Raw genomic sequence first — 24162 nt, 5'->3', positions numbered from 1 at the left:
GGTACGGGGCGTGCCGAGGAAAGATAGGTATTTTTTCTAAGATTAATCATATATATTTAATTAAAAAAGAGATACAACTCTGCTAGTGTGAAATTAATTCAAAACTCCCGAGCTCTTTATTTTCTAACTACATCAATTTTAAGATAATTTATTTTCTAAATCAAAAATCACGTTTCTTTCTTTTATTTTGCAATCTCAACTTAGCCTAAAGTCCTTGAGGATACGATCTCGACTCATCCTACCTACGTAGTGAGTAGAGTTATTTTTGGTGCTATCAACGACTGCGCATCACTGCTCGAGATTCTCCACGAACGTCCGACCCAAGGCGTCGTAAGCTGAAGTCGCAAGCCCGAAGAGTGCATCGGCCCGAGCATTCTCCGACCTAGGGATGTAGGAGATCTTGAAATATTCGAGGCGTGCCATGAGATCTTTCACCTTCTGGAGATACTTTGCCATAGTCGGGTCTCGCACCTCGAATTCGCCCTTGATCTGCCCCACGATCAGCTGGGAGTCGGAGAAGACTCGGAGGCTGTCGATCCCAAGCTCTTTCGCCATCTTCAAGCCAGCAAGGAGCACCTCATACTCGGCTTGATTGTTGGAGGCTTTAAAGTTGAATCGGAGGGCGTACTCAGTGACTACCCCCTCCGAGTTGGTGAGCAGGAACCCGGCCCCGCTCCCTCGAGCATTGGAAGCTCCGTCGATGTGCAGCACCCAGGTAGACCCGGGGTCAGGCTCGGAGATTGCAGCTCTTACGGGACTCCCGCCTTCCGACCTTTGGTCGGTTGTCGGGCACTCCACAATAAAGTCGGCCAGGACCTGAGCCTTCAAGGCAGGTCACGGTCGGTATTGAATGTCGAACTCACTGAGCCTCATTGCCCATTTCGCCAGTCATCCCGATGTATCAGGCCGGCGCAGTATCGCCCTCAGGGACTGGTCGGTGAGGACCACAATGGTGTGCGCTTGAAAATATGGACGGAGTCGTTGTGCGGACACGATCAGAGCGAATATCATCTTCTCCGTCTTTGAATACCGAGCTTCAGCACCATGGAGCACTTTGCTGGAGTAGTATATAGGTTGATGGATTCGGCTCTCGTTCTCTCGGACGAGCACTGAGCTAACCGCTTCAGGGGAAGTGGCCAAATAGAGGTACAGCATCTCTCCGACTTCTGGCTTCACAAGCAGTGGCGAGGAGGCCAGATACCTTTTCAGGTCCTCAAAGGCCCACCGGCACTCATCCAACCAAGAGAAGTCCTTTGCAAGTCTTAGGGTTTTGAAGAACGGGAGGCATCTTTCAGCCAATCGAGAGATGAATCGGCTGAGTGCGATGATTCTTCCGTTCAGCTGCTGGACCTCCTTCTTGGTGTCCGGGTGTCGCATGTCGATGATCGCCTTTATTTTCTCAGGGTTAGCCTCGACTCTTCGTTGGAAAACGAAGAACCCGAGGAACTTCTCCGAAGTCACCCCAAAGGCGCACTTAGTTGGATTCAACTTCATCTAGTGTTGTCGCAGAGTGCGAAAAGTTTGTTCAAGATCTCGAACATGATCTGTGGTCTGCGCACTCCTTACCAGCATGTCATCCACATACACCTCCATGTTGCACCCGATTTGATCTTTGAAGACCTTATTGACGAGTCGCTGGTAAGTGGCTCCGACGTTCTTCAGTCCGAAGGGCATTACCCTGTAGCAGTAAAGGGCCTTGGCGGTCACAAAGGTTGTGTGCTCTTCATCTTCGGGTGCCATCCGGATCTGATTGTATCTGGCAAAAACGTCCATGAAGCTGAGTAGTCGATGGCCGGACGTCGCATCTACCAGCTGATCGATTTTTGAGAGTGGAAAGTTGTCCTTCAGGCAGGCGCGGTTTAGGTTGGTATAGTCGATGCAAATCCTCTAGCTCCCGTTGGCTTTTTTCACCATGACGATGTTGGCGAGCCAATCGGGGTATGCAGTTTCTCTGATGAAGCCCGCCTCGAGTAGCTTGTCCACTTCCTCGTCAATGGCTTTCTGTCTTTCGGGAGCAAAAGATCGCTTCTTCTGCCTCACCGGCCTCATTGCTGGGTCGATGTTGAGTCGGTGAGTCATCGTCTCCGGGGGAATGCCCGACATATCTGCTGCCGACCAAGAGAATACGTCGGCATTGGCTTTCAGCAGCTCCACTAGCTGTCGTTGCTCGGGGTCGGATAATTGAGACCCGACCCAGACCACTCGTTCAGGATTCTCCGTTATCGGGATGGGAACAAGCTGTTCGGCTGGCTCACCCCATTCTTCCTCTTCTCGTTGGTCCAACTTGTCGACCGTCAAGGAGCCCCTCAGTTCGTTGCTTTGAGCAGAGATCTGAAAGCATCGCTGAGCGAGCTATTGATCTTCGCGCATCTCTCCGACTTCATTTTTGATCGGAAACCGAACCAGCAGATGATACGTCGAGACTATTGCCCTAAGGGCGTTTAGTCTGGGCCTTCCAAGTATGGCGTTGTAGGCCGAAGGCACTTGGACGACCGCAAAGGTCAAGTGGACTGTACTTTATCGTGGTTCGGTTCCAGCCGTCACGGGCAAAGTAACTTCCCTTTCCACCGGGACAGCATCTCCAGCAAAACCTACCAGGGGTGTAGAGACTCTCTTGAGCCGGTCAGCTGACAGTCGCATCCGAGAGAAGGTCGAGTAAAACAAAATATTCGTCGAACTTCCATTATCTACAAAGATCCTTCTTACATCATAATTTGCTATTGTTGTCGAGACAACAACAGCGTCGTCATGGAGAGTTTGGATACCCCGAACATCTTCATCTGTAAAAATAATTATATCGTCTTCGCGCAGCTTCTTCGTCGGTTCCCCCCCAGCAGTCATCCTCGGGCCCAGTCGTTTGGAGATCATGCTGATGACCCCGGTCGTGGGCTGGTTATTAGTCACTTCTTCAATCGGCTGGGGTCGTCGATCGGAGATGGGTCGAGTCGGCGGGTTCCTCCGAAATTTATCGAGATATCCTCGGCGTATAAGGGCCTCGATCTCATCCTTGAGTTGGATGCACTGCTCGGTGTTGTGGCCATGGCTTCGATGGAATCGGCAGTACTTTCACCGGTCGAGGCCCTTTGCCTTCAAAGGCGGAGGCCGTCGCAGATATTCCTCCCCTTCGATCTCCATCAAAATCTGCGCACGAAGAGCAGAGAGAGGAGTATAGGAGTCATACCTGAGATGCGTCGGCCTCGGACTCCACCATCGAGGCGACCTCTGGCTCCGTTGCTGGGGTGAGATCGGTTTGTCGGTCGGGGGCCTGCTAGGCTCGGCAGGGGCCCGACCCTTCCTTCGCTTCTCCTTCGGGCCCTTGGCCTCGGTCAGGTGCCGATCGAAAGCTCCTTCGTCCGCGTGCATGTACTTGTACGCGCGCTCTAGCAATTCGGCGTATGTCCGGGGGAGGGTCTTGTCCAAAGAGTAGGTAAATCGGGACCCCCCTTAGCCCCTTCTTCATGGCTGAGATGGCCATATCTTCGTTGAGGTCCCAGACCTCGAGCGTGGTCGCGTTGAATCGGTCACGAAATGCCGGAGCGTCTCATTTTCTCCCTGTTTGAGGGAAAAAAGGCTATCCGAAGTTCGTGGCGGCTTCCGGCTGGTGCTGAAGTGGGCCACAAAAGAATGCTCAAGCTATCCAAATGAGTGAATACTTCTTGGGAGAAGGTCGGAGTACCAGGCCCTGGTAGCTTTGCGGAGTGTGGCGGGGAAGCCGATGCAAAGAAGGGCATCGGTCGCCCCTTGGATCGTCATGAGAGCCTTGTAGCTCTCCAGGTGGTCAACTGGGTCGGTGGAGCCGTCATAGGGCTCCACATGGAGAATCTTGAACCGACTAAGAATCGGCTCGTCGAGGATGAGTCGGGAGAGAGATTGGGCGGTCTGAAAGTCGACATCGTTCGAGGACTTCTGTCCGTCCACCTGCAACTGGGCAAGCCGACGGTCGATTTTCTCGAACCTGCGTTCGTAGTCGTCGGTCCGTCGGTGCTAAGAGACCCCAGGGGTGGAGTCTCCCGATGAGTCTGAGAGGGAGGCGGACAGTGTTCGCGGCCGTTTCTCCTTCCTTGCTCGTTCCAGCTGGGAAGGAGTCGGCCGTCGAGACCGATGGGTATCAAGCCGAGGTCGCCTCTCCTCCTCTCGGTGGGAGTGCTGTAACAGCTGCTCCGGAGGAGGAGACGGAGATCGATGCGGGCGCCGGCGGTTGCTCCTGGAGGGCATCGGGTGTGCCGCCGGCTGCTCCACTGGCGAGTACGACAATCGAGTCGGTTGTTGTTGAAGGCTCTTGACCGCGTCCGTCAGCACGGTCATCTGCCGCACGATCGTCGAGATCTGCGCCTCCGTGGTCATCACAGGATGTGGAGAGCTAGGTTCCGCCATGGAGGGTCGAAGAGAGGCCTCTTCCCGGCGGGAAGAGTGCCTCGCCGATCCGGTGGCCCTCGACTGCTGAGCTCTGGTTCTTGTCATCTCGAAAGGATGTTTCAAGTTCTGTGGGAGTCGTAATCCCTGTTCTCGCCCCTACCTGGCGTGCCAAAACTTGTTGCGGCCAATCCCCTCGTCGCCTGGTCGTCGGGAGCGAGCGCCTGCAAAAGAAGTCCGCACTGACCGGAGGTGTCTCCGGCGGGGACCCTCCGATGGTCAAGTCAGAGAGGAGACTAGGCAACATTAGAAAAGAATCAAGGAGCTCAGCAAGAGAGAGAGCTAGAGAGGAAGAGTTCAGGGGTTGCGAAAAGAACCTCTACCAACACTGTTGCCTTCCCCGTTTTATAGTAGGGCGCGGCATGGCGCCGTCATTAATGGCGCAAACAATGGGAGAATTGTCAAATCGCCGAAGACTGTCAGAGTCGCCGTGGGGTTGTCAAATCACCGTGGGGTTGTCAAATCACTAGGGTTGACCCATGCCTTAAGTGGGATAATGTCCCAGGGCGGCTATGCCGCACGCCGCTGTCAGTACGGACAGTCTCCAGCAGTCGTACGGCGTTTGAAGGAGTCGACCGACTGTATGTCGGTGCCTGGTTGAAGAATGTCGGGCGAAAACCCAGGGACCCTCCTATGGTCAGTCGGGCATGTTGCGAGAGTCGGATATCGGGCTCCACAGCTTGGCCAGTCGAGAGTGGAGAGGGTCTGCCCGACCGACGTATACTCGGTTGGTCGGTGTCAACAGTCGTCGGTCGGTAGAGTCGGGCGCTGGTCAGGTGGGCCCAACGGTGAGTCGGCATGAGGGGGACCAGTCGGTATATCCCAACAGTTATCATTACATCATTGATAGCAACCATCAACGAGCTCATGATTGGCCAAGTTTCCATATTTGTTTCAAATGTTCAATTTTGAATTCAAATTTCAAATCTTAAGTACATCTAACATCTGTTTTCCACGTTTAACACATGCTTTGCTTCTTTGCTTTTAGCACATCGTTTTCTCTTTGGTTTTGTCACATGTTTTCTCCCTTTTTGTTCTTTTTTTTGATGATTTTCAAAATTGATTTCAGTTTTTTTATGTGTTTTAAAGTATGCGTTGGGTACATTTCTTGCTCCCTTCTGACCTCTCATGAATGAGTACAAGTCCATTTGACAACCATCCAAGTGTATCCACCTTAGAAGAGTCTAAATAGAGGTTTGGTTGTGCACCCGAGGAAGTGCATCACCAACCTTGTGTACAAATGGGAGCGTAAAATTTCTCTAAAACCTCATTTTGTGTGTCCCTGTCTCGTCTTCAGAGCTAAATAACATTTATTTTCAGATCCATTCTATATCTCTAGCTTCTACATCACCACATTTTCGAACATTGATAAGGTATTTTATATAGAACAGAGTACGTATAGAATCAAAAAGTGGACATAACAAACCGGGAACGCAAACAAATGATGCAAAAAGAGCTCCTCAGCTGATGAAATCCAGCACTGCCCTTTTTTGGTTCCTCAAGGAACAGAGTTATAGGGTCACAATGAGAATTTTGTTAGTAGTGCAACTGAATTCCAAGTTCTTGTAAATTGAAGAAACAAAAGATAATTAACAAATGCAACAATTTGGAGCAAATACAGACTTCGATATTGGTCGACAATTGCCAAACTAAAATTTGTTATTAGGATCTCGACTTCTCATATTATTAGCTTGAGCAATAACTTTCCATCAAGGTGCTAAAAGAGGGTACTAGCATCTGTACTAGAGAGGAACTAATGCTAGCTAGAAAGGTTTCAGTCCCCTGGAGAAACTGATTCTGCATCATTTCTTCTTCAATGAGAGAGAAAGAGACAGAGAGAGAGGAAGCACTCTAGATGGGTCAGGACAAAAACATCAGATTCTTTGGAGAAAACTAATGCTTGGATTTGATCACATGTATTTATTCCTTCTATAACATTTCAAGTGGATTTGGGGCTGTTCAGCACAGAAGTCTAGCAAGTAAGAAGCTGCAAAGATTGCCGCATAAAAGTGCCAAAGCAAAGAATCATTCATCTAAAATCTTATGTGATGTGTACCCAAATTTGAAAGTTTATCTGATGCAATATAAGAAATAGAGAAAAGTTGCTACACTTGAAGAGGAAATTTTATTTCAAGTCTGAGCTTGTACACTGCAAAATTTTCTGCTGCCTTACTGCCACTAGAACATAACATAGACCAGTTACATATATAATTCTTCAAATTTGATGAGTGTGAGAACTTCAGCAGATGGTTTTCTGAATCAGAATTTAGCAGTCAATCACAGCTCAAATATAGTCATGGAGCTTGAAGAAATGCCATCCACTTATGAAGTATCAAACAACCGTGGTGTAAGATACCTTCAATTGCTCCACATCCTTGCTCTTAAATATACATATATGCATATGTTCTTATGTCCTGCTACTCCAGACAATTTTTTTATGATCCAGCGCCATCAACCGCCACCTTGTCAGCGCATTAGGATTCCTACACCCCTATGTTGTTCTTTGGATTGAGGCAGGCCCATGTCTTCATTTTTTGCAGAATTCAGCTTACTAGTGACCTACAAATCAGAAGAGCGGTTGGCATACTCTTGAACCAATGCCCCGAAGAGGGATGGGCGTTCGATCAAGTTGGCTGGTTTGTCAAATTCCTTTGCTAATCCTGGTATGGCATAAAAAACAATTATTAGATTTGCAGTTAATGTTCACTGGTCCACACTTTTCCTTAATAATGGATGACCAACTTATGCCAAGCATCAAGGTCATAGATGAAATGAAGAAAATTTAACATTACAAAAGTGAGATCCATAAACTATTATGACTCCTTGAGGGAACTTTTTTTAATATGAAAAAGAAAGAACCTTACCTGCATCTACAACCAAAACTCGGTCGCAGTCCATGACTGTGGGTATCCTGTGAGCAATGCTAATGATTGTACAAGCTGCAAAATCTTCTCGAATAATCTTTTGAATCATACCATCGGTTTGTGAATCCACTGAAGCAGTTGCCTCATCCATGAACAAGATACGACTGCGTTTCAACATCACCCGTCCCAAACAGAGAAGCTGCCTCTGTCCCACGCTCCAATTCTCTCCATTGTCAGCCACTGATAATGTCAATGTAAAAAATGCATGAGATATTGAAGAGGAAATATCATAAAGTATGGAGCAAGCTGAACATAGTGAACATTCAAAGCCAGCCAAATGAATGAGCTAGTTTCTTTTTTATTTCAAGTTTCTTTTTTTTCTTAAAAATAGTAGATGAACTTGGTCCACATTACATCATAATATTTCATATTCCATTAAACAATATCGCACAGCGTTCCATTTCATCAAGTTCTACATAGACAACCAAGAACTGTATCTCCTGACATAAACATTTCTGATTTTAATCTTTCTAACAGTGGTTATACTGCTTAACCATATAAAATTGGGATCCTGGGCTTTTCTGGTGCAAGGAATTCTGAGCTTTACAAGACGTAGACAGGTGTTACTGCATTCTCAAATGACTGTCACTCCATCTAAATGCAACTTTTGTTAAATAATTGAGGCAACATTTTTCTCCTTTCCTTTTTTGTTTTTGAGAAAAAGGAAGCAACCTTCTCATATTAACAAGTAGAAGAAGACAGAAGCAAAAGTAAAGAATATTTGGTTTGTCAGACAATAAACCAACTGATAAGAGAGAGGAGATACCCAGTGCATCAAGCTTCTCAGGTTTTGAAGCGACAGCATCTTTGAGTTGGCAACGCTCAAGTGCCTGTAAATAGGCAAATTGGGAGACAACTGTCAATTAAGCTATTAACCACTAGAAACCAAAAGCTTGAACTGTCATGCAAGGGGTCAAACAAGGTTTGCCATCTCGGTGCCAGGCCCCATACCAATACCATTCTATTACAATGTCCATATGCAGTACGATATGAGAATGTGTATCAATTCAGTACCGATACGATATGATGCATCCGATATGGTATGGTACCAACCAGAACCGTACTCTACCGATTGGTATGGTACGATACTGACTGGTACGGCAAAACTTGGGGTCAACAATGAATATTAAGCCTTAGCAACCCCCCTCCCTAATACATGCAGCCCAGACCATGACATGTAAAGGCATGAACAAGTCAAGAATGACTCAAGATGAGTCTAGAATAGCTCAACCAGGAAAAAAGTCAAGAGAAGAAAAGACTCTTGGCTTTTATACCATGTTAAAAGAATCACTAGACCCTAAAAGATTAATCTGTTCAAGAAAAGGTAAACAATAAACATCAGACATTATCATAAACAGATAGCACAAATACATTTTTTTTGATTTTATATAACTGATACCTGCCATATCTCATCATCTGAATACTTTCCAATTGGATCAATGTTGCTCCGAACTGTTCCTTCAAACAGAACAGGTTCTTGAGGAATAATACCGAAGCGTGACCTGAGATCATGAAGACCCAAAGTACAGATGTCTACTCCATCTATGATTATCTGGCCCCCAGAAGGCTCTACTATTCTGAAAAGAGCTTGTATCAATGTTGACTTGCCACTCCCAGTCCTTCCCACAATTCCTATTTTTTCTCCTCCACGAATGCTGATTGAAATCCCTTTAAGAACTAAAGGAGTGTTTGGTCGATATCTAACCTGGACAAACAGAAGAATAGCTCAATTTAACACCACTCCCACATATGCCTGGGTAAAAATTTTAAACTAATAATAACAAGTAGGAGCAATGTTTCAAAGGAAAAACTATCTTGGATCTAATATGCATCCTCATATGCATTGCTATCTGGGATTTTCATCTAACAACACTAATTGGACAACTTAAGTATTTCAGGAAGTAATTGAAGACTAGAACTGGTATTTCAAAGGAAAAACTATCTTGGATCTAATATGCATCCTCATATGCATTGCTATCTGGGATTTTCATCTAACAACACTAATTGGACAACTTAAGTATTTCAGGAAGTAATTGAAGACTAGAACTGGTATTGTACAAAAAACATATTAAGTTCACAGTCCACCGGAAAGTTCATGAGATTTTGGCTTTAACTGCATAAATAAAATAAAATTATTCAGTAACCTTTAAATTCTTGATATCAACATCTCCTTTGGTTGGCCAGTTTGACGACAGAAGACAGTCTTTGATCTCCCAAGCTGCCTCAGAAGGAATATTACAGAACTGTCTTATCCTTTCTACGGAAACCATCCTATTCTCTATAAAGCAACTAATCCATACGGCATAAAACAATGCAGAGTTGAGAGAGAGACCGTAGGAGAGAGACAGACCAACATACTCTGCAACATAGAAACAAAGATTAACTCCTGCAGATTTCATGGTAGTTCACAACAATTATTCTTTAAAAAATGAATATATGAGCTGCATTGGGAAGGAATACAGGATTTTCAATACATGATCCCAAAGAAAAAACATGAACGCATGATTTTCCTTCTAGTGAGCATACTGATAACAGTTGCACAGTAGTTTTTCCCATTATATACTTGATTTTAATCCCATATGTTAAAATTGTCATGTATCAAGAGAATATCCTTATTTTAGATTGCTATACTAAATGAAGATGAAAACAATTTCTTGTATCAAACCTTCTCACCTTCGCTAGACTCTTTCTGGGTATAGGGGAATTCTGGAGGATTGCTCCATAGCTGCATGAGCTCAAACTATATCAGGTGCATCCCCCTGCTCACCAGCTTGCCTTCTTGGTTTCATGACGTGCCACTCCCTAGTGCTCAATTGTGGGTGCAAATTTAGCACTAAAGTGTTGATGTCTAGTCAGCAGGTCAATCAATTTCTACATGCAACCTTTAGACTACAAGTTGCTCTCATAGTTGGCTCTATTCTAATGGGAAATGGATTGGAGGTTGGTGATAGTAATATTCTAAAGTCATCCAGGGACAGGCTTTGGGCAGCACTTCAAAATTCCTGAAACCTGATATAATCTTATTGGTATCTACTATATTTATATATACATGAATTTTAGATATTCGGTGTCATACTGCAAAACCATAAAAAGGAAGATGATGCATATGAAGCCTTTAAGATTTCACTTAAGGTGCAGATGATATGGAGGTCCCAAAGCTACCCAAAGAACCTAAAGTGATCTATTCGCCCCCAAAAAACATGTACTTTTAATGGCCATGTCAGCAGCGTATGATTAACATAGGCAAATATTCAGAGAACTTGCTAGTTTTTAAAGGCCATGAAAATGAAAATGGTTGATACTAGTGATACTGTGTCTTTGTATTGATACCTGGTTTTATAAAATTGATAGGCAGCATGACCATGAGCAAAGCAGAGATACAGAGGACAAAACTTCCTATCAATTCTAGCCGGAATCCCAGCCACTCATTGGAACCATTGTTGTGAAAAGCCATTCGTAAGCTTGAATTAACTCTATCCAGATTTTCCTGGGAAAAGCTTTCCACCTTTCTGAAGCACCGGATTGTCATGACACCCTGAATGGTCTCTGAGAAGTGATGGATAACTGGTGCTTTTGTGATTGACTCAAGACGGGTTAGCTCCCGAGATGTTGCTATATAATATCCCTGCAACCAAGACAGCAAAGAGAGAAACAATTAACTTCCAAACAACATTCATATCAAAGCATAAAAGCATGTCTTTTTTTTTTAAAAAAAAAAAAAATGGAATATGTGGACCAGCATAATGGAAAAGAAATTTTAATAGAGCAGACATAAATTATGCATTTCAATGACTGAAACATACCCGGTACCAGATGTTCAGCCATCCCAGTGGAATTATGGCTATTATAGTTGGCCAGGCAACCTGGCACGTAATTATGATGATGCTAAACACTGTGATGTACATTGAAACAGTAAATCCTACAAAGAAAGGAAGAAAAAGATCGATGTTGGTTTGATCGGATGATGCCTGAAAAGAACAGAAAAAATGGTCAGAACAATCCATATGTCTAGCGAGCAACCAGTGGAAAAACACAACGACCTTTGATTTCAAGAGAATACAGGAAATGTGCAAATAAAGCTATCAATCTTCTAAGATAGAGATGAGATGATGCAGATTCAGACACTAACCAACTGGAAGCAATGTACTCAAATCGCCTCATTACTACAGACGTTGGCATACTAGGCATGTGTAAAATAAAAACAATATCAGAAGAAAGTGAGACCTACCCGGGTAAGAATTCTTCCAGATGGGGTGGTGTCAAAGAAGGACATTGGGGCATGCAGGATACTGTTGAGAATCTGCTTGAAAAAGATCTGAGCAGTTTTGAGCCCCAAGTATGATACAAGAAAGGACCTGGCCGTGACAAGGATGACTGAAACTGCGGCTATAGTCGCATAAATTTGAATAAATAAGGATGGTTGGAATGCAGCTGCATTCTCTTCAGATGTCTCATACGCCAACCAATAGTCACCTGCCATTAGCGAACCTTGCCACACTGATGAAACTGCTAGCACTGCCACTACTCCCCACCAACCCCAAGCCTCAGTGATGTATAACTTGTACACATTCCAGCTGACATGACCACTCTCCCTTTCCTCCTCCTCTATCAGTTTAGAAGTGCCCTTTTCTTTCTTTGGTGAGATCGCAGAACCGTTCTCCCCATTAGATTGCTCCTGATTTATGGCAGGTTGTACTGATGGCTTTGAGTGATGCTCAATGTGTTCCCCAACTGAACCACTCTGTTCAACAAGTTCCATGGCACTGTCATGAGCAGCAACAAGTGCTGCAAAATCTGAGCCTAACTTTAGTAATTCATTGTATTTTCCAGATTGTACGATTGCCCCATCTCGCATGACCTGTGTTTTGTTCATTATTGAGAAAGGAGAAAAAAATTTAATGTTTAGCTAATTGCCAAAAATTTATCAGTACTGAGAAGGGATTAGCTAATTTAGAGAATGAAGAAATGTGATAAATATGTAAAGTTTAAAAGGAGCATGCTCATGAAAGACATCTATAACAGCATTCCTACAATAGGAAAAAGATCTACTGACAGTCTGACACTGTTTTTTTTTAAAGTAACACAGGAATACTCTCATCATGTTGACAATTAATAGATGTAAGAAACCGAGGAAAGGAGAACAAAATACAAGAAAAATGGCGGCTAGAACTTCATCACAGGAAACAAATGAAGAAAAAGTTGTAAAAGTTCTAATTAAGATATTTTTACCAACTAATCATTTTTAAAAAGAGGATATTACCAACTAATTTAAAGCAGCAGCATAAAAGGCAAATGACTGAACATCATTAGTCAATTTCTACACAAATTCTGAAATTGTTCTCTTCAGCAGCTGAAACTACTGTCTTCACCTCAAATCTCACAATCAAGAATATGGACAAAAGCGATACAGCACTTACTAATATGAGGTCGGCATTATGCAAGAAGTCTACTTGGTGTGTTACAAGCACAATAGTCTTCTCCTTGAGCACACCCCTTATACATTCCTACAACAATAAGCTGAAAGTTATGATTCTACTTTAGAATATATAAAGCGCTATGTATGACAAGCAAGCATAAATTGGCATCTTCACTATTAACAAGCAAGCATGCATTTCAGTGCATTCATAAACAGACATCTTCACCATACATAATGGGAAAACCCCGGTGTCCAGCAAGCATGTTGGATACTAGGGCCTCGCATGCTGCACCCCATGTAAGAAATAAAAAGTACAGGAGCCCAGTTCCTGTTGGACTCCAAAGCCTCCTAAAACCTCCAAATCAAATGCCAAGCATTTTTTTCTTTTTAGAAAAAGGAAAAAAACAAAGCCCTTCATTTAAAACCAAAAGGAAACAACAGGTATTGGATCATATCTTTTGGTTTATGACCAGATTTTCTATCCAAAGGGATTCTTATGCATGTGGTAGACTCGGGTGTTAATAATTGAAAAAGCAGTTTGTTCTACAAAAAAAAAAGAAAGGTAAGAGAATGGACGGATAACAAATGAGACCTAAGGAGAAAAAAAAAAAAAAATGAACAAAGATTTCCAGTTGTGTCCACCTACAAAAGGGAGGGGCCAACCATCAAGCTCAATTATCACTTTTGCACCCGGTGCTCACTATGTTTAAGTAATAATGAGGGGAAATAAGTATAATGTAATTGCACGTAATTTGTCTTCCTGCTAACAGGGGCCACAATAACTTAAATTACCGACAAGAGTCTAAAGACCAAAAGTGAAAGAAAGTCACCTTGAAGATCTCCGAGCCTGTGTGAGCATCAACGGCACTGAAGACATCATCAAGGAGATAGATATCACAATCCTGATAAACAGCCCTGGCGAGCTGTATGCGTTGCTTTTGTCCACCACTGAGATTGATCCCTCTCTCTCCAATCTCAGTCTGATCCCCAAACTCCATCATTTCCAAGTCCTTGTCCAAGCAACAAACCCGGATGACTTCCTTGTATCTCTCCTTATTCATCGGTTGTCCAAACAGGATGTTCTGTTCAATGGTTCCATTTTGGATCCATGCTGTCTGCGATACGTAGGCTGTGCTCCCACAAACCTTGACCTGCCACCATAGTATGTGAATGAGAATCAGAATGAGAGTTAGATACAGTATTTTAACTACATTTATGATACAGTAGTAGTGGTTTTGGTGATGATGACAGTTTAATATTCATTAAGATTTGTTTAAATACTAAAAGGGAAAGCTACAACTATCAATAATTCTCATAAAAAAGGGAAAAAAATATACCTCGATGTAAAACTCAAAAAGAAAAGCTGAAGCACACAAATGTTAACTAATATTGACAACATTGCACAAATCATTTTCACCTGATTCAACTAAATTTAAAGGGAAGTTGTACGCGTACATTTGATATTCTGTGTACTTCTTAAAACATATCACTTTGTAAAACAAACTCCATTTTATAGAGTTATACATGCTTGCCTTGTTCTTAAATTCTATAGCTACCTAATACTTTTTAAGTGTGCTGATGGTCAAAATTATACCGTATGGCTTTTCTTGTAGATGGTGGCCACCAACATCCTATAATATCTGGATGCATTTAAACAAGTGCAAGGTCCTTTTTCCTTTTTTCTTTTTTTGTTGACATCAATAGCTACACAATAATTATGGCTTCTGTAAAAAAGAAAAAACTGAGAAGTGAAAAGCAAGGAAACAAATGGTCTCTAGTTCATAGTAACACTCTACTATTACACTCTATGATCACACGAAGACATTAAAAATCTTATTTACCAATAAGACAACCAAGTACCTTGGTTTTCTATATTTTAGATTGTTTATCTTTATCACAACCAACAGACATACATGAGTAAATACTTCACTCACCGAACAATGAACAAACACCTGATTTGTCCTATGAAGCCAACGCAATGTAGATCGATGTTTTTCTTAGGAATGAGAAACTCGTTCTGTGGTTATGATCTGTCTGATAATACGAATGAAAGAGCAGCAATAGAAAAAATAGAAGACAAGGGTATGGATATCTTGAGCTTGTTAAATCCTTAAGGACTATTTAGAGCATGGTGACACTATTGCAAACATATTGGTAATATTCTCCAGTAATCCATGATTGTTTATTTTTTTCCTCCGAATTTTTCTCAGGTCATCAAATAATTCAAAAATTGTTTATTTTCTCACTCAGTTCTGATAGAACATGCATGAAGTACAAACTGATGATGCTCCCCTTGGTCCTGCTTTGCTATTGTTTTTTGTTTTTTTTGGTAGAAGTGCTTTGCTATTGTTTATTGTTGCAGTGCAGCCATAGTACCGCTAGTTTTGCATATTTATTACTTTCTAATAATCTTCCTCTAATTAGCATAGAAAGGCGTGCAAGAAACTATGTGTGGTGCTGTCACATCTAAAAGCATGTGAGGGTACCACTATCTTTCTTTCATGGTCCATCCGTTGCCCGTTCTGCCTTTCACACTTTCACGGAAAGTATCACACAGAATCATTTGTCCCCGATTAAAACAGAATCCTGATGAGCCGTATGAATCTCTTCTAAGTTGATGCCGACCCAAAGTGACCGCACCATAGCAATCCTTTTTTTTTTTCCCCTCGCAAATGAAAAATACAGCCCTCAACACGCACGCATAATAATTTTTATGAGGAAATGGATCCACCGTCCATGCTGCTTCCTAATCACTGGAATGCGGAGAGCAGGACCCACATAAAATTTCTGTGTGACGGCATTTCCCGACTGGTTGGTTGGGGGTGTACGCGAATCAACTTCATTCAAATCAACCGTTGGATCATGCAATAGCTATTTTGAGATATATGCCCAGAGTGTTTGGAGATTTGTGCTGGGTGCGATCGAACGGTGAAAGAAGATCACGGAAGATACCACCTGAACATGTTTTTTATTTTTTATTTTTTTCTTTTTGGCTTTTGCTTTGCTTCAGCGGTCAAAGTCTAACACGCGGCATACGACCGAGCCGAAGAATAAAATCAAAAACTAGAAGGAAAAAAGAAAATTAGGCTTTCCAGACAGAGAGAGAGGCGGGTCAACTACGGCGTCTGACATGGCGTGGCAACGTGTGGAACGATTTTCTTAATAAAACTTAACGAGTTTAGTACACTTAGCGCACGTGCCGATTTATCAGTGGCACGCGTTTCGGTGGCAGCGACAGTGTCTAGAATTCTCATCCCACGTGTCACGACCTCTACTCTCTAGTATTACTTGACACAGAGGCACAATGGGATTTCCCAGGGACTTGGCGATCACGCTTTCATTTAATTAAATAACGAAATCCTGACACGGTGAGCCAAAGAATCCTACTCGAACGCGGTGCGGTAGAAGAAGGAAACCGGGGGGCACGGGAGCACCTGCATTGCCGTTACATTGGGTTCCGGTTGTAACGGCCCCTTATCACGGGTTAACGACGTTCCCGTTTTAACCACACGCAGGTTCAAACTAAATGAACGGCTAGAGATGCATGCATAGAAGAAGAGGAACATGTACATACCTTTCCCGAGATCTTGTGCATCTCCCCGAGGAGGCAGGCAAGGAAGGATGACTTGCCGGATCCGACGGTCCCCACCACGGCCGCGAGCGCGCCGCGCCGAATGTTGACGTGGATCCCCTTCAGCGCGGCGTCGCCCTCCTCCGCCTCGTCGTCCCACGCGAACGTGCCATTGGTCACCTCGATCGCGGCGCCACGCCCATCATCGTCACAGCCGCCGTCGACCGCGCCCTCCTCCAGCTCGCCGCTGGTCATGTAGGCGTCGAGGCGCTCCAGCGACACCATCGCCTGCGACGCCGAGATGAGCGCCTGCGGGAAGTTCCGCATCGGCTCCTGGAGAATCCTGAAGAAGGACGTGGCGGTGAACACCAGGCCGGCGTCAAGCGGCACGCCGACCGCCACGCAGGTGCCGAAGACCAGCACCCCGACCACCACCGGCGCGCTCCACAGCACGATGATGTTCCCGGAGATGGAGTACATGAACTTGGCCAGCCAGCCGAACTCCCCTTCCCGGAACTGCTTGATTCGCTTCTCGAAGTGCCGCTCCCAGGCCTGGAACTTGATGACGCGCATGTAGTTGAGCATCTCGTTGGTGGCCTTCATGCGCTTGTCCCGCATGCCCATGAGGGAGAACTGGTACCGGTTGTTGCGGCGGCTGCCCAGGACGACGAAGATCATGATGCCGGCGATGCCGGCGACGGCGGAGGTGACGGACGGGCCGAAATAAATGTAGAGGAGGCCCAGGGCGGTGCCCACCTGGAGGGGCATCAGCCATATGTAGTGAATCTGGAGCATCATGTCGGCCAGCTGCTGGGCGTCCACGGCCATGTAGTTGACGATCATGCCGACTCCGTGGGACTGGCGGGCGGAGCACGAGAGGCGGAGGCCCTTGTTGTAGAGGGCGGTGATCAGGGTGGAGCGGATGAGCATGCCGAGCTTGGTGGAGTGGAAGTTGTACTGGTGGGAAGCCAGCACCTCCACGAACTTGGCGGCTAGGAGGATGGCGCAGAGGTAGTAGCCCTCGGCGAAGGAGGACCGTTGGCCGGAGGTGTAGTCGACGAAGCGGTTGATGAGGGTGGGGCCGATGTACATGACGACGAGGCGGAGGATGGCGAGGGAGGCCGTGAAGAGGACGTGGGGCCAGAAGCAGCGGAGGAGGGTGGTCCGGACCGGGTGAGCCGACCGGACCGCCGGCTGGGGCCACTTGGACCGGAACTGCTCGTACATCCGCTCCGCCCGGTGGTCCGGCGCCAGGGACGGCACGTCGTCCAGATTCAGCGTCGAACGGTAGCCCTTGGAGAGCAGAGGGTTCATCCAGCTCCACGTGATGCAGGAGAGGATCGAGGCGGTCGCGTACAGGGTCACATTCGGTTCAGGGTGGTTCAGGTCGGACCGGGCCGGAGGTTCATTGGTGGCGGGGAGGTGGTCGACGGAGACGCCGGTGGAGCCGGATATGGCGAGGAAGAGGAGGGGGAGGGAGAGGACGAGGGCGACGAGGGAGAGGGCGTCGTCGGGGAAGATCGGGGCGGCGGCGACGAAGCGGAGGACGGCGGAGGCGGAGAGGAGGGCGGTGAGGAGCACGGTGGCGACCCAGAAGAGGCGGAGGGTCGCGGGATGTTTGGCAGCCTGGAAGCGCTTCTCGTGGGCGATGAGGGCGGTGGCGGCGACGTAGGAGAGGGATTGGAGGAGGAGGAAGGCGGCCTCGGCGAGCTGCCACTCGGATCGGGGGAGGCGGGTGAGGGCGAGGACAAGGAGGACGACGAAGGAGGCGGCGAGGAGGGAGGAAATCGCGAGGGCGAGCTTGAACCGGAGGTCAGTCCGGAGAACGACCCGGGACCTGGACAGCAGAGGCTTCTGGGCATCGGAGTCCGGTTCTCCGCCGCCGCCGCGGCGGTGGAGGAGGAGGGAGAAGAGCTTGTGGAGGGCGAAGGCGAGGAGGAGGAGCAGGAAGACAGCGTCGACGGCGGCGAAGAGGAGGCGCTGCGGGCACGGTGAGAGGAAAATGAAGCGGAGCCATTGGAGAAGAGACTGAGGTTGATGGATGGAGGAGGAGGGGTCGCACGTGAGGGAGGTGAACCACGAAAGGGACGAAGGAGAAGCAGCCATGGGGGTGGAGGCTTATTTCGTTATTTTTGTTGTTGGAAAATTAAGAATGAAATAAATAGAGAATAGTACATCTACACACAGGGAGAGAGAGCTTTCTTTGCTTTTGCTGCTGCTTGTTTCTTGGTGCGTTGTCCTGCCTTCAATGATCTCTCCTTCTTTAGTTCCTGAGAGGGAGACCAAAATGACGAGTGAGGGGGTGTTATTATTGAAATGGAGTCTCACAAAGGAGGTCTCCTGAAATTGTTTGTACGGTGGGAAGAGGGTGGGTGCATGGCTGTGATTGCATGGAGCATAGAATACGCTGAAATTTAGATACCGTAAAGACAGAAGAAAGGGTGGGGAGGGAGAAAAGACGGAGGGTTCTTCACTTTTGTGTGCTCTGGGAGTCCTATCGGCCGTCTATCTACTGTTACATAAAAGCGGGATCTTGCTGGGAAAGAAGAGAGAGGGGGAGAGAAGATTAGGAGGCGGGTAGGTGTTGGGAAGGAACAAGTGGTCAGAGGCGACTGGGTGTATTCCTATAAAATAAACTTGACGGACAGCCAAACCCACTGACACACCCATTAGGTGTGTCCGAGTTTAAGTAAGAGGGTGTAAGGTTGGGTGAAGAATAGGTGGGGTACAATAAGTTTGGGTTCAGCATATCAATGTTGGGGGCTACGACTTTTCTTAATTTGTGAGAAGTGGAGATGGAAAATAAAAATAATTGTAAGAGCGAAAATTATGTCAAATTATATATCTTAAAGAAAAGCAAAAATCAGAAAAAAAAGGGGGAGAAAAGTACAAGTACAGAACTGGAAAGAGACAAACACGTGAGGGAAATAAAATTTTAAATTATTTAGGTGCTTGCGGTGCTCGTAATCGTTTATTGCCCGTTACGCATTTTCGATATAGACTGTGATTCTAGGTGGGAAACCAATTTTGCGAGGTGTAAAGCAGTCTGGAAAGAAATACTTATACCCGCACTGAAAATTGTTATATATATATATTCCATTTTGAGGAGGGGGGAAGCTTGCGGTAGTTCCTTGATGCTGCAAGAATGCAGCCTCCATGTCAAAACATATGTATTATTTTAGAAAATATCAATTACATATAATATCTCACTAATTTTTAAAAGGGTTTGGGTTGCCATATATGATGATCACGATCTAGAAGGGAAAGGCATGTAGTGAAAGTTTTAATGTTATGAATTATGATAATAAGTTTTCTTATAACTTATACTTCTTATCTGATATTAACAAGAAATGAGATACAGGAAAATTGTTGGATGTTTTATGTGTCCACTCTAGCAGCATTCACCTCTAAATAAAGTTAGGCTATCTTCATTTTTAGTCAGACTTTCAATCGAGCCTATTTAAAATTTAATATTTTTTATGCTTAAGTTAATCCCATGTTCAACTGTACCTATAAGTTATCAGTGCTACATATAGTGACCTACACATGCTCTTAATATCATTTATTATTCAATCAAAATTATACTTAAGTTCTTTACATAAATTAAGTTATAGATAGAGCAAAAGTGGAGTACGTGTCTCTTTTTGTAGAAGAATCTGGACCAATAATTTTTTTAAAAAATATGCATTGGCTGGTTTTTTTTTTTTCTGAATTGGCTCATATGTAGTAATGTGAGAGAGCATTTTTCTTAAAAAAAAATAAAGCATACAACACTCAAAAGAAGAATTTAGTAATAAAGAAGTTTGGCTAAAAAAAGATCACTCTATATTAATTTTTTGACTAAAAATATCACTCAATATTAATTTTCTTATAAAAATAATATGTGATAAATTTTACTAGACCATCACACCTATACTCTAATATGAATATCCACATCAATTTGTATATACTTTAAAAGATATTTCTGTTATTAGTCTAGGGGGTGATAGAATGGTTGGATGAAATATAAATATAATTTTCAGCAATTTCAGTGCTCAAATAAAATTTCCATTTAAATTTTTAAAAATAAATAAAATTATGATTTTATTGTGCATAAAAAATATATAGTTTTCTAATAACTTAGCGAGCAAACTATCGTCCATGGAATCCGACTATAATTTTTGTTTTAGGTGGGACACCTGTCAGTTCGCACCTGGCCGTATCCAAGAGGTTCCTACGGTACAAATCACGCCTTCTAGATGGCCTCGGTCCTAAGGTCCCCAACTAACAACCACGCGCCAACAACACCGCTCCAACCATCACTAACTGCACCCCCCTCCACCACGACCTACAAAGCGTTCTACCAGGGAAAAAAAAAAAAAAAGAGTGGCCGTATCAGGAATTCCTCACGTTAAAATCTCAATACTCGAGCTATTACAAAAATAAAAAATAAAAAAGGTATTTATTTAATTTCACCGAGTAAAATAAATTAATAGTTAAATTTCACCATTTAAGAAAGAAAAAATTGGATTTAAAAAAAAAAAGAATTTAAGAGTTCTCGTTTTTATTTTTTTTTAATTTAAGAGTTACCTCCAAGGAGGCGCGAGGCGAGATGGAGAAGGGGGTCTCTCGATCGGATCCAACGCTCCTCGATTGAGCTCTCCGACGGCTCCCAGAGATTCTTCTCCGTCCTCTCGATCGGCGCCACCTAATCGAATTCTCCGCTTAATTATTCGATGTTTCTCGGAGATTCTCCCCCTCTCCTTTTCTCTTCGATCTCGTCCGCCGGATCGGAACGGAGAATCTCCGGCGGAGAGAGAGCGATCGGACGGCCGACGAGCAGCCGCCTTCGAAGAAAGAAGAAGAAGAAGAAATATGACCGAACGAGCGAAGACTACCCGCAGTTATATAAGCCCAGGGATCCCCGTGGTCCGGTCACCTCCGTTAAGGTAACAGTTTTGTGCAAACGGGCGTGAAAGCTGGGGAATACTTGGCTGAGGCGGTGACGCGACAGCGATGATTGGCTTGAGATCGCGTCCACTGTTCCACATTTAATCTCGCTCGATCCACCAATCGCACGGCTGTGGTGGATGATTGGGTTTTGATGTCGTGACCAGACGTAGAGCCTTGGCCACGGAGCACTACTTGTGAGGTTGCCGGCTGAACCTGGAACCGAATTAAAACCTTGGCAGGCAAGGTGGACCAGATCCATGAATTTAAGAAGGAAATACCTCTTCTCTTACTTCTCTGAATGTGTGACAGCAACAGGGCCTAAGATGACTTTGCCAAGATATACCTAATAATTTCTCTTACTACGAGCATCTGAATCAATTTGAGAGTGGGAATTGATTTAGGGCATGTTTAATTTGCAATCGGAATAATAATTGAAATCAAAATGGATTTGAATGGGAATCATAATGACCATATACTCCAACATATTTTGTTTGTGATTAGAATCAAAATTAAAATTAAAATATTTTCTGAATATCAAGGGAGAATAAGAATTGGATTTTGAAGGATTAAGGCATTTTCATTTGTCTCCGAAATTTTGAATGAGACTTTCTTCAATCAAGATGACTACTCATTTTCGTTATCATTTCAGAGTCCAACTTCCCTCAATCAGACATGTCTTCAATGGAGAGAATGCAGGAATAGGTTTATTTCCATCTTTTGGATGTAATAGTTTGATTTGTTTAGAATCTATTTAAAGATAACTAAGTTAAGACTACGTCTATTTCAAAAGCCAAGAAGAAGAAGAAGAAGACTCATTGCTGTCCCTACTTGCACTAATTAGTCTATACTAGATTTCTCCATCTATTGTTTCAAATTTTTTTGGGTAAAGACCTGTGGTGGCAATTAAGGATTGATGCAATACACAAAAGATAGATAATATAAGGTGGGACTTGTGCGTTAATTATTGAGTAATGCTAGAGGCCCAAACTTGTACTAAACAAGTGCTAAATACATTTTCATAATAGTAGTTTTTTTAATTACATTTAGTCTCGGAGAACATTGTTATTTGGTGGAAGTAGGTTGAGGGGGTTTTGGATGAAGTAATGCCCAGAGATGAAGAAGTTAGATTTCAATATGATCTGGATCCAAGAAAAGAATTTTTTTTCATTGTCTCATTCAAATTATCCCTCTTTTGAGACAACTTCTGGGTCCATTTGGATTGGGATGCCAACTAACCATGCTAGTAGCCATTTATGGACTGATGAGCCCATTAAATTATAGCGTTTAAAATAATTGAGATGCATTTCTTCAAAAATATATATATCAAGTATATTGAATATGTATTAAATACATCCATATATTTGTTTTTGGTGTTAACTTCACGTTCATTTTGAAAACCAACTAACAAGCAATGGGCCTCACTCCAGCTGGCAGTGCAACAGAAGAACAAGTATTGCTAGCCTAAAGTGCTTTAATTTTAATATCAATAGCACTAGAAATTAACAGCATCACCTTTGCAAAACTCTAATCCAATGTTTGAGTAGGATCACGAGAGGGATGATTCAATATTTTATTTTAAAATATTAGAAAGGACGGATAAAAATGAACAATTGCCCGTCCATCCTGCCTCACCAATATGTATCTTTCCTATTAGAAGGGTCAAGAAAGGATGAATAAAGCATGCGACGGACGATTTTCTACAAATGACAACGGATAGTTTTTTATGCTAATAAAGTTATTCTTTATTAATTTTTGATAAAATTCTAACAATCTATTTTACTATTTATATTCATTATTTCCTAGCTAACTATTTATATATAATTAATTAGCTATTTAAGCTAATTAATTTATAAATTAATTACTTATTTATATAATTAATATATAAGTAAATTATTTCATATGTAATTAATTTACAAAAGTATTTATCAAATTAAATTAAAGTATAATTTTTATATAATTATGAATTATAAAGGTTATAAGTATATATTGTCTTACTTTTTAGTGCACATAAATATTATAAATTGCTAATAACGATGCTTTTTTATCAATAGTAGTTTAATAAAAATCTAATATAAATATCACCTATTCTTTCTTTCATTCCTCCTGTATCGTAGAGAGTAAGGACTCACGGGTCTATCTTTACTTCCTTATCCATCCATCATATAGGTTAGGCTCGATAACGAAGGAAAAGACATAAGAAATGATTATAGAAAGGAGAATCCATCCTAGGATAAAACATTTACAAATAAAAAGCAGTTCTTTTCATAGTAGAAAAGATGGCTGGAGTTGGTTAATTGAGCAGCAGGAAATCATGTTGATAAGAAAGCCGATGGCAAACCCTCAGTAAATGGTGAGTTGGTGGAGGTGGTAGGTTTGGTTGGGAGGCTTCATCACATGTCTCATAAATGGTTGTGTTGCATGTCTCGTACATAGTTGTGATGTGAAGAGGGAACCAAAGTAGGTTGCACAGGAAAAGAAGAAGGTATGCCATGCTCAAGGTTCTTTTGGCATAATAATGTCTAATTAGAATAGATGCTATTTTTGTAATCAAATCCCACTATTTTTTATGTAAATATTTATGGGATCACATACCATACATTGAATCTTATGAGATCACGTACTCTGTACAGCCCATGAACCTTATGGGTAGCATACCACATATATTCTCGTCAATCATGGGATCATGTTGGAACGACATGCCATAGACATTCCCATTAAGAAGGAGATCATATTACTTGCAATTTATATAGATCACCTGTTGTAGTGTGAATAAGATGTTGTATTCCCATATTTTTAGTTTTAATAATCAAAGTAAAAGCCTTATTTTGATGCCACCATTATTACTCTTCATTGTCAGTTTAAGCTACAATAAATAAGTAAATAAATGCTTGCAAGCTATATAATTA

General features: G+C 43.4%; 1 protein-coding gene across 4 annotated transcripts; it reads right to left on the bottom strand.

The window, feature by feature from the left end:
- Window positions 1–6519: 6519 nt before the first annotated feature.
- On the bottom strand, window positions 6520–21233 carry LOC105039842 (ABC transporter C family member 14). 4 transcript variants are annotated; one of them, XM_073250428.1, is made up of 13 exons: window positions 20894–21171; window positions 20503–20663; window positions 16328–18594; window positions 13584–13904; window positions 12755–12841; window positions 11566–12195; window positions 11141–11305; window positions 10668–10962; window positions 9482–9696; window positions 8737–9042; window positions 8104–8167; window positions 7278–7517; window positions 6520–7073 (listed from the first exon to the last, which is right to left on the bottom strand). In XM_073250428.1, the coding sequence occupies exons 3-13, from the start codon at window positions 18428–18430 to the stop codon at window positions 6973–6975; spliced, it is 4527 nt and encodes a 1508-aa protein (XP_073106529.1). In that variant the 5' UTR covers window positions 18431–18594; window positions 20503–20663; window positions 20894–21171; the 3' UTR covers window positions 6520–6972. The 4 variants fall into 4 exon arrangements, with proteins under 4 accessions (XP_073106529.1, XP_019703927.1, XP_010914443.1 ...); XM_019848368.3 differs by having other exon boundaries at window positions 20517–20663; XM_010916141.4 differs by lacking the exon at window positions 20503–20663 and having other exon boundaries at window positions 20894–21233.
- Between the last annotated feature and the right edge of the window lie 2929 nt (window positions 21234–24162).

The sequence above is a fragment of the Elaeis guineensis genome, chromosome 1, assembly GCF_000442705.2.
Source record: "Elaeis guineensis isolate ETL-2024a chromosome 1, EG11, whole genome shotgun sequence".
NCBI classification, from domain to species: domain Eukaryota; kingdom Viridiplantae; phylum Streptophyta; class Magnoliopsida; order Arecales; family Arecaceae; genus Elaeis; species Elaeis guineensis.
This window is presented reverse-complemented; position numbering and strand designations above follow the sequence as displayed.

What these genes read in the sequence shown, in the direction of transcription:
- LOC105039842 (XM_010916141.4), bottom strand. Translation starts at nt 18,430, where the DNA reads ATGGCTGCTTCTCCTTCGTCCCTTTCGTGGTTCACCTCCCTCACGTGC. An exon ending in TGCACAAGATCTCGGGAAAG is followed by an intron (nt 13,905 to 16,327) that starts GTATGTACATGT and finishes CTATGGTGGCAG; the next exon opens with GTCAAGGTTTGTGGGAGCAC. An exon ending in TATCAATTTTATAAAACCAG is followed by an intron (nt 9,697 to 10,667) that starts GTATCAATACAA and finishes TCTATGTTGCAG; the next exon opens with AGTATGTTGGTCTGTCTCTC.